This window comes from Perissodus microlepis, chromosome 11 (assembly GCF_051167445.1).
Source record: "Perissodus microlepis isolate ML-2025 ecotype Zambia chromosome 11, ASM5116744v1, whole genome shotgun sequence".
Taxonomy (NCBI): Eukaryota; Metazoa; Chordata; class Actinopteri; order Cichliformes; family Cichlidae; genus Perissodus; species Perissodus microlepis.
In genome coordinates this window covers 21388139-21399007 of record NC_140471.1, presented here as the reverse complement: position 1 = coordinate 21399007, position 10869 = coordinate 21388139, and the positions used below count along the sequence as shown (strand labels likewise).

The following is a 10869-nucleotide window of genomic DNA, read 5'->3' as shown; positions in this document are numbered from 1 at the left end:
TAGACAACGTATGAATATTTGGAAACAAATAGATCTTTTTTCCAGCACTTCTTCTCTTTTCAGTGAGTTTTCTTATTTCAGCACATTTGAGCACATTAGGGCAGGTTTGGCTTGTGGACTTATTGTGAATACCTCAATTTACCTTAAGTCTTTCTGTAGCTGCAACCGGCTCTTGTGTATGTCCAATTAGCGGATAGCAGGTGTCTCTGGCGTAAACAGAGAAGGTAGAGAGGAGAGGGGCAACAGGTGGAGGGGGTAGAGAAGGAGGAGGAAGGGGTAAGTGGGATGGGTGGAGTAAGGGATGTATTTAAGACGGTGTAGTCCTCATCCTCCTTAACAGTTGCGTTTACCTCCTCTCTTTGCACCTGAACCGCAGGCCAGCACTAATCCTCCACTCAGGTAAGAAACAGAGGGACAGATTTCAACTGTCTCCACATTTCTCTGTGGTCTTTTTTTCTAATTATGATTGCATAGTGGTGCTGATGCAGCTAGAGCATGTCTGTTAGTTCATCACTTGTCGAGTACCTTCGTGTAGAGCACTAAGGACAGGGAGAACTTTCAGTTGATTCACTGATAAGTTATAAAAATCAATTTCGCTGGTTAACTAGACATCGGAAAGACATAGCGTGCCAAAAATGCATTTCTAGTCATTTTTACATCCTGCTGATTTGTTTTGGGAAATAAAATCTATGTGAAAACTACTATAAGCTGTGATTGACAATTAGGAAAAGTCTTCACAGTTCACAGGTGATACAGGTTCAAGAAAGGTAAGGACCTACACCTGTTTGTGGTGTTTTTTTGCTATCCGGTAAAGCTAAAGTAAAAGCCAGATCAGGTTGCCACTGTGTGTCCCCGTTACATCTTCTCCAGTGGATGAGCTTTTTAACCAGCTTAGAGTTTCACTCTTATCAGCTGGCTCACATGTCCGGTTGCTGCTGACTATGTCCGGACTCCCGGAGGTTCAAAAACCTTGGCAGAGCAGGATCCTTTTATCTGTGGCAAAATCTTATCAGGGCCAGGACACGATGAAGAAACTGTTAAGCTAGATAAGGTTTCTGCCCAAATACTGTGTGCAAAACTCATCTTACTTGAATGCATATTTGCAAACACATTTAAGTGCAAAACAGAACGACAGACAGGCTTTTCTCACCTGATTTTTTTCTGCATTAGACTTCCATGCTTCCCCCAATGCTTGACAGAGCACATGTACTCACATGAACTGTTCTTACTGTATCTTCAACCCACCCTTCTGTTCCTCTACAGAATGTCTTTGCCTAACTCCGAGAATGCTTCCACCCTGGAGAATGCCATGCAGCTCATGATCCAGACCTTCCATAAGTACTCTGGAAATGAGGGGGACAAATATACACTGAGCAAGGTTGAGCTCAAAGAAATGCTTACCAAAGAGCTTGGCAGCTATCTGGGGGTAAGAAAGCACATGTTCATACTTAGGAAGAGAAGATGCAAATGTAGATTATGTGTACAGAAAAGACATTGCTTTTTTTGTATCTTGATACGTGCAGAATGCCCAGGATAAGGAAGCTGTGGAGAAGATTATGGGAGACCTGGATTCCAACAATGATGGAGAGGTAGATTTTACAGAGTTCATCATTTTGGTTGGAGCTCTCACTGTGGCCTGTAACGACTTCTTCCTGGAGTACAATGACAAGCAAGAGAAGAAGAAGTGAACACACCCTTCGCCCAGAGTCTTCACTTAAAAATCCCACATGTTCCAGGGAGGAAGCACTTAAGGAGAGAGAGAAGGCCCGTTTGGGACATCCTGTCATGGACCTCAAGTTCACAAACACACAGACACACACACACAAACAAACCTCTAATAGAGAAATAAATGTTGTGTTTTGTCTTCAATGTCTCTTGAATTCATTCAAACTGTAATATTACTGCAAAGTGAACATCTTTAGTGTTTCAAGAGCTGTCATTCTTGAATATGTGAATATCTCTCTTTCTGCTCTTTTCGTGCATCTTGTCACACATTTAAGTAAGGGATGCCCCCCTTCCCCGAAAAAAATAAATGTGACCTTTACTCAAACAAGTTGGCTATGCATTATTACAGAAGAGAACAAGAATGAACAAACAACGAGCACCAGGTGGCAGCAAGTGGTCCTCTGAATCCAGCGGTTTTGGTGCATTACTTCTAATTTGCATTGCCACATGGGTACAGCAGTTTGTGCCAGAGGTGGATGGATGCAGACCGGAGATACTATGTGGTATTTACGAAATACACATTCTAAGATGCTGTCTTTAAGTATTGCTAAGCGTAAGATATGAGAGACAGTTATTCCTGCTGTGGTGTGAATTATTCAAACTGGTTCTCTGCACTAAAAATGTCAGGTTTATATGTGTAGATAAGAACTACCTACAGTCCTGTTTTCACAGTAGAATAATCAGAACCCAGAGTGACCTTGACAGGGCTTTAAACACATTATTGTTTAAAAGCCCTGCTTCCTAAGAGAAAAAAAAGTACTGTGTGACTGAGTGTGTGTGCATTTTTGTTCATATAAAAAAGGAAGTTGCCAGCATCAGTGTTAGAAAGCCAGGAAATGTTTCCTTCTTTCATGTGAAAACATGTCACGCAGACATACTTTGATTAATCTGAACCTACAACCTTTATTGGACTGGTTAAGGTGTGCACAGGAGCAGATTTTAGAGTCAGGAAGGGGAAGGTGAAAGATGGGAGAGCATAATGAGAGAGGAAGTGAGAGAGAAAGGAAGGAGAGTGGAAAGGTCAAAAAGAGAAAGAGAAGAGAGTGGACAGCAGCACTTTCTCCGTGTGGAGACATGCAGCCTACAGTTTTCACAGGTCTCTGATAGGCTTTTCACACTTGTTCGGGATCTGCCCGGGAACCCCCGCGGGTAATCCCATCCGCCCTAGACACAGCAAGAGACGCCTTCCAGTCCAAAACTGAGTTGAGCTGCAGAGTTGCTCACACGACTGCATAAAGCCAGGAAACCTGTAGCAAATGACAGTGACCGGGGAGATGGCCTTTTTCCAGAGGTTTATCGTACCTTTCCATTGCACTAATAACAAGAGTCTTTTGTCTCTGCCTATCCTGCTTTTTTTTCCTCCTCGGCATTCATCCTTTCTGCTTGTGATTTTGCACAACTTATTGCCTTGCCAGGACTGCTTCATTGTTGCTCCTGTTGGCATTTTGCTCTTGTTTACTAAAAATTTAATTCCCCCCACCCCCACCCGACTGCATGTGTGCCTGAAAAGACCTTTTGCATCTTCTTTGTTGTCAGGGATCCTGTGAAGATTGTGGAAATCTGCCACAAAAAGAATACGGCACTAATGACTGGAAGTTAGCTGTTGTTCTAAGTGGACTAAATGTCAGAAGTGAGACCAGATAAACAGAGCGGGACTGGAGAGAGGACAGCAGAGATTAATTGAAAGGGTGGGAGGGATACATACATGTGTTATGCTCCTCTGAACACTGCATCTCACAGATGTACATGTGTACATATGTTCTGGACATTACATACATGAACAAAATCCACTGCAGAATTATATATTCAGGAGAGGAGTGGAGAGGAGAGGAGAGGAGAGGAGAGGAGAGGAGAGGAGAGGAGAGGAGAGAGGAGAAAATGACGAGCGAATGAGGCTTTGTCCTGCTCTGATAACAGAAAATGAACAGTTGTGACATGACTTAATATCCATGATACACCTCCCATCAATCCACCATGTTCCACCGCCCATCATATAGGAGCCCATATCCACACTCTTAGCTCAGCTTCCTCAATTTCTCAGGAGCTAGACTCGTCTCAGTGCAGCTGTGCACTCTGGCACAGCAGGCTGCGGCTGTTCTCTACTTACTGTGCACAACAGTCTGAGCAGAAAACCGTCCATGCATAATCTATTACTTCATCCCTTTAACTTTTATGTAATAATGCAACCTGGCTCTTTTCGAAGTACAACTACCTTCTATATATTTTTCCTTCACAATCTGTTGCTTTTACACATATTGTGTTAGTGTGCGCATCACAGGCTGTGTATTACAGTTTATATCACATTCTGGTTATATCTATACAATCATACAACACACCATAGTCTCTCTATTAGCATCATATCCTTGCATGATCTAATAAACATAGAGAAATCTTAATAATATATACTCAATGCTATACTGTGGTAAGCAGCTATGCTATGATAAAATATAAAATATACTGAATCAGTTTACTGACAGTGGATTTTTTTTTTTTTTTTTTTTGGGGGGGGGGGGGGGGGGGGGGGGGAGTATAAGAACCTTGATATTGATATAAACTTCCCTTTCCTCTCTGATACTGACATCAATCAACATAGTGAATAAGTAACGTCTGTCGTAGCTGAAGGCAGGTATGTCACGTGTTAAGCAGTCAGTGTAATGCGGAAAGTGTTAACTAGCTGGCGTAAGGTTCAACAAGGAATAACTCGGAGAATCCTCACTCCCTGGCTGGCTGAAGAGGGAAGCAGGGAGTGACCTTACCACCAGAAAGAGGTCACACCATTAAGCATCTGGACAAAAAAAACAACAACCAAAAACCTGCAGGTAAGAGTAAGATGGTGTTTTTCTTTATCTTCATAGGAGAAAAATCGTTTGTTGCAAAAACTGTTACTATAAAGGTAATGGATGTGATTGTTGTTTATTCCAGTTCCGGTTCCTGTACCATAGACACATTAAAACCCAGACCCACCCCCCGCCTCCGGCCCATGTCCTGCTGTGCTGATTGGTCGGGGAGCTGTCTGTCAGCGTGCTTGTGGCTGGGGAAAAATGGTCAACCTGGCATGTTGATGGTCTTGGCTGTGTAGTTCTGGAAGAGCGGCTGCAGGAACATGCCCATCGTGCCGAACACGCATACAAACACAAAGATCCACAGGAAGAGGCGGTCGATCACCATGGCAACATACTTCCAGTCCTCGCTCACCTGTGGTTGTGGAACAGGGTGAAGAGAAAGATTAAGGTGAGCAGACTCCCACTCTCAAGTCCAGTCATGCTCATTATCATTCGACCTACCCGTCTGCCTTTAACTAGACGCAACGTTAATGGAGGTGAAGTGTTAATGTGAATGGAGACTCGTTCAGCTACACAGCTCTGATGAGGTCTGACACGAGTCAAGGAGGAGGAGAAGGATGTAAGATACTGGAGAGAGATGGAGGACGGAGAGAAACAGAGGGTGTTCTGAAACTGTGACCCCTGTGATGATAACTTAAAGAGAGAGGGGAATGAATGATGAGCCATGCACTGCGCTGGGAATGGGAGGATTTTAAAGGCGATGGGATGGTAACTATATCAGTGATAGACAGAATTACTGCGGTTTATTAATTCCCATGTCAGACGCACGCTCCAATAAGATGCGGTCAGGATAAGACATAAAAAATAACACCCTCACTCTGCTGACTCGCTTCTTCTATTCCAGCTCTTTACCAGTTGTACTCTTTCTCTATGCACACGTCATGCTGCCGCTGCTGCTATAATTACATGTCTGTGTCGAATATTCAGAGGGTTACGATTGCATCACCAGATCTGTCTCCTTTGCTTCTGGCCTTTTGTACTAACCCCTGCATTTTAAATGGCAGTACTAAACAGCAGAGTCGCACAGCTCGGTCTTGACTATAACATGATATGGCACTGATCTGTGCTGCTCTGGATACTTTTTATGGCTGGTAACATATGCGCATAAAAGAAGATTATTTATGGCAGGATTTCACACGCACGGAGACATGATAATTTTTTTATGTTAATACACAGTTGAATCTGAGTAATAAATATGGAGGTATGTATTATCAGCCAATACTATTGGTGCTCATCTCACATTATCACAGGCTATATTAGCATGCATGGTGTCAGAGCTGTAAACTGCAGCACCACATCAAATACACTTTTTTAATGTCATTTGTTTTTGCCAAAATTGCTGTTTAAATTTACAGTATTACATTTTTTAAGCTAGTTGAATAGCACTAAGTTAAAAGCTGCTGCTCAACAAATAAAGTAGACAAGCAGCACAAAAGCATTTATTTGGAGCTGTGTTTCTTTTCATAAGGAGACAGTGAGCAAATACTAGATAATTTAAGCCCCATCCCCCCAAAATAACCCAATGACCAATTTTACAATACAATATAATTTTACAATATAAGAAAATATTTTTCTTTCACTGCTAAAAGGCTCTATCAGTCAAAGAAAGTGTCTGATTAAAGTGCTAAGGTCAGCACAAACAGTAAAATCGCAGTCTTTAAAAGCAGGGCAGCTACAGTGGGATAATAACTATCTCTGAGTCTGTGATTACACAAAAAAGACAGATTTACTGAGAGGAATAAATTAGTGTAGTGTTGCAATCACAGAAAACAGCACAGATGTGAGTGGACCGCTATCAGGTAATCAAAACTAACTGTCTAAACTATCTAAAAATAACATTTTTCCAGTTTTATAAGCAAAGAAAACGCTTTTTGACATCAATAATGCCCAGGACAGTCTATGAGGAGGAGGGCAAATTCACAGCTCAAAACAGAGTAGAAATGATTAGTCAGTGAATAATCTACAAACATTATACAGCAAGGCTCAAGTTGACTGCAGGATTTATGCAGAGAAGAGCTGCTTTATTACAAAATGGGTCAGTGTGCAAACCTGAAACCTGTGTATGACAGATTTCAGGTTTGCACAGGTTTGTTAGCGATGAAGCGGACTCCTTCCACAGCTTCCTCAAAGAAAACACAACATTTTCTCTTGTCCTGACCGATGCACATTTTAAGTTATTGTTACTGTGTCATGTGTGTAAATGCACATTACTCTTGCTTTTTCTATGTGACATATAAGCCTACAGGTGTTTATTAAAGTCAAAGGAAAGACTGACTCAGCGGCAGCTGTGGGCAATCAGGTTGTTAACAAAATAGGCTCAGATATTAAAAACGGGATTGGTTGGATTAGATACTCATTTGCAAAAGTATTGATCCCATCAGGGCGGTCTTTGCCTCCTCCAGATGGCACACAACTTTACACAGCTAGCATACAGCCCCTCACCTCACTAGCAGCTAAATTGATTTTCACAAATCTGAACAACACTTTATGAAAAACATGAAGTTGGTAAAGCTCCTGCTTCAACAACACTTAAGTGTTAAACAATTATTATAAAAGCCAACTTGGCCAGTGAACACATGAATGTTAGCCCTTTAACTACTAGCATATATTGGATAGCTACATTAGCCATGAGTTAAGTTATCATTTAAAGAAATAATAATAACTCAGGTGGTAGCTAGCAGCTATGGCTAATAAGAATATGAATAATTTAAAAGTATAACAGAATTCTTTTTTTTCTTAAAGGCAGACATTGAAGCAAAGACAAATCTAGCAGCAGTGGCACCCACCTTAACAGCTCAATTATATTTGCATTATGTTATATTTAAATTTTATTTTTGATATATAAATACAATTAAAATATGGTGCCAGGTGTGTTTTGCTCAGTTATGTTACTGTAAAGTACATATGTTGGGCAAAACATTGTTGTCATTGGCATTATTATTTTTATTCTTTAAGATCTTTATTTCATTTTATTATTTTTCCCCCTCTGTGGAATCAAATAGTTTAGTGGGCAACAAACATGTTTCTTCAAAATCCTGAACAGCATTTTGTAAAATTCTGATATTTTTCTAATATGAGGGAAATCTGAGTCCCATGAATAGCTTGGCAGACATGTCTGTTTATTCTATAATAGAGCCGATGCTAAAGAGAGTTTAAAATAAATTCATTAATTCACATTATTTTTTATGTTGCACAACTCTGTGTGCACAGTGCTGAGAGGCTCTTGTGTCCTCTGCAGTTTTCACTGTGGCCCAAATTCCCTAAAATACTGCAAATTGCATCTTAAAGTAAAGACATATTTCTGTAACACAAACATAGCCTTTATGCATTTTGCATTACTGAAATACCGAAATACCAGAAATATGTTTAGCTCAATTTTCCACTCTGAGTAATTTTCCCATAAATTTATATACAATAAGAGCTCCTCAAAAACTATTGTCCACACATTTCAGCAGCAAAGAGAAGATTTTTGATCCCAAAAGAGGCGTTTGCACTGATGCAGACAGTTAGCTAATCTGGTCCTAATTTATTTAATCTGTTGTCAACATAAAAATCTATTTTGAGCAGCTGTCAAATGCTATTTTTGCAGTTACTATGATAATGAAGTTTATTAACCAGCTATAAAACATAAACAAATCTAGTGCAACACTATCAGCTCCAGGCTCTGATATGAAGCAACAGATAATACTCACACTCTGATCATCATCCTCGCTCTTCATGTGATTTGCGATGAAGCGTACTCCTTCCACAGCTTCCTCAAAGCCTGGACAGGCTTGAGCCAGCAGGGCCTGGGTCAAAGCAGGACCTGCAGCTGCTTGCTTCCCTCTTGGAAGGTTTCCAGAGCCCCCTTCTCGACCTTCTCTGACTCTGTTTAGACCATCGATGGATCCCCCTCCTGCACCTCCCAGATCCCCTCCAAACTGTTTAACAGACGCGCGGTTCACATAGCACGTACAAGGGTCACTGTCCTCCTTACCAAACACCGTGGAGGTCCCCCCTCCATTCCCACCAGCATTTCCCAGCCCGAGCCCCACCATCAAGGCCCCTGCCTCTCCACTTCGACCACCCTCGCTCTGCTCCTGCGCCCTCCTCCTTTGACGCAGCCGCTGACGCTCGCAGCTGTTTCTCGGCTGGCGCATGAAGAGCAGGGCAGGAAGCTTGTTGAGGAACACTAGTTTAACCCAAGGGGGCATGGTGTGTGTGGTGGGAGAACGATGGTGCACATTCAGGACACATACACTGGTGACGATAGAGAAAGTGACCAGAACCATGGTGAACATCAGATACTTTCCGACCAGAGGAACATCCAGTGAAGTTGGTGGGACGATCTTGGAGATTAGCAGCAGGAACACGGTGAGAGCCAGCAGCACTGAGATGCAGAGTGTCATCTTCTCGCCACAGTCAGAGGGCAGGTAGAAGACCAGGATCGCCAGCGAGGTGATGAGCACACACGGGATGATGAGGTTGATAGTATAAAAAAGAGGCTTCCTGCGAATGATGAAGTCATATGTGATGTCCACGTAAGTAGGGTCAGCTGGGTTTTCATTTCGTCTGCCCGGCAGGGCGATGATGTCCCACTCTCCACTGGGGGTGAAGTCATCCATGCTGGCTACATCAGCGCGAAGCACCAGATCGATTTCAGTGCGGTCGTAGGTCCAGGAGCGGAAGCGCAGCGTGCAGTTCTGCTGGTCAAAGGGGAAGTGCTTGACCTCAATCTTACAGGCTGATTTATAGATTGCCGGGGGCAACCAGAAGATGCTGCCATCGTAAGACACCACTGCATTAGAGTAGAACGACACCTCGTACACCCCATCAGCACTAAGAGACAAGGTCAGAGAGGATATAGACAAAAACAGGAGTCAGACATAAATCCAGAGGCTGGTGTGATGATTTAAATAATAAAAGAGTATCATGAGGAGCCATGTTTCTTCCAGGCCTCTTGAATAGGGTAATGTGGTAGTGCTTTATCTTATTATGCAGCAGCTTCATTAGACCTCAACGACACACTAACGAATCTTGAAGTTATGGGTGTGACTTTTTGAGGTTTCTCTGGTTAGCAGAGTCACAGACTCCTTCTTATATTAACACACAGAAGAAGGATAAGGAACCAAATGAATGTGAAGTCCAGGCAGAAGACATCATTTTTAAGATAATCTGGGCTCGATTAAACAGCACATGTAAGCTACCAACTGTGAGCTGTATGAATTTCATGTCATCTTACGATCATGGCAGAAAAATACATGCAGCAAGAATATTTTTAACATACAAAAGAGGAACCTGCACGAACACATAGCTGCACATTTTCAGTGCACTATGACACGCTTCATCTTTTCTCCAAATGAAATAATAATATAAAAAGTGGTGTGGTAGTGGCATAAGCTGAGTTAATCCTCCAGTTTAAAGGACTGACAGTTGGACTCATCGGAGTCATGGAGGATAACACCCCAACCTGGGGTACACGGGATTAACGGGATCACTTTTCCAGAGTTAGTTGGGTCAGGGATCTTATAATCTTTAGTCAAGTAAGGCCTGAAGCAGGGAAAGAGGAGAAGGCCAGACAGATCGCTGTGCTCTGATGAGCTGATTTACATACTGTATGCTGACACTCAGTTTCCATTACATTAAGACCAGTGGTCTGCAACATCCCCATTCTCTCTCAGACATGCAGGAGAATTCTAATTAACAAAACATACGGATGAAGTTTACACGTTAATCATTTTGTGTAATACATTACAGTGAAGCTTATTTGGGATGTTATCATTTATGTACTATGTATGTGATAGTACACTCATTTGCACATGAGTGATTCCTACCGCTCATCTTGCCAGCTTGTTAAATGTTGTAAATTTGTATTTAGTTACCACAAACCACAAATTAATCGACACATAAAAATGTATGATGTCGGCACAGGAGTACTGGATGGTTTCTGGAATGCAGCTGATGGGATATGAACTATGCACAGACGGTAAGGACAGGAATAAGGCTGAAAGTCATTAAATTCCCAGCAGAAAAGTTTTGGTCTGGAGGTGCATAATAGGCTAAGTCAACCATGCGCACCCTGAAGACTTTTCATAAGGTAATCTGTTCTCAATTGCAGAATTAAAAGTGATGGCTGCATATTTGTATGACAGTGTAGAAGTAATTTCAAATCCTTCCATTGGTCCTAGACAGAAGTGCCACATTAAAAGACAGGCAATGGTAATTATCTAGACTCTCAGCGAGCACATCAAATAAGCTTCATATATTTTACAAGTGGAAAAGTCAGAAGACGACAGAAGTTTGCATTCTTGTGGAACAACTG

General features: G+C 42.0%; 2 protein-coding genes across 3 annotated transcripts in view; one reads left to right on the top strand and one right to left on the bottom strand.

Annotated features, from left to right (window-relative positions):
• The first annotated feature begins 327 nt into the window (after nt 1-327).
• On the top strand, nt 328-2211 carry s100t (S100 calcium binding protein T). Of its 2 annotated transcripts, XM_084943140.1 has the most exons (3): nt 328-399; nt 1264-1426; nt 1524-2211. In XM_084943140.1, exons 2-3 carry the CDS (start codon nt 1265-1267, stop codon nt 1686-1688), a joined length of 327 nt encoding a protein of 108 aa, XP_084799266.1. In that variant the 5' UTR covers nt 328-399; nt 1264; the 3' UTR covers nt 1689-2211. The 2 variants fall into 2 exon arrangements, with proteins under 2 accessions (XP_084799266.1, XP_084799267.1); XM_084943141.1 differs by lacking the exon at nt 328-399 and having other exon boundaries at nt 866-1426.
• A 392-nt stretch (nt 2212-2603) lies between these two features.
• The window catches only part of chrnb2 (cholinergic receptor, nicotinic, beta 2), a 21520-nt gene continuing 13254 nt past the window's right edge, over nt 2604-10869 (bottom strand). Inside the window, exons 5-6 of the mRNA XM_084943137.1 lie at nt 8261-9386; nt 2604-4920 (exon numbers count right to left, since the gene is read on the bottom strand). Of these exons, the coding sequence (XP_084799263.1) occupies nt 4771-4920; nt 8261-9386 (1276 nt within the window). The 3' untranslated portion in view covers nt 2604-4770. The remainder of the gene's footprint in view (nt 4921-8260; nt 9387-10869) is intronic.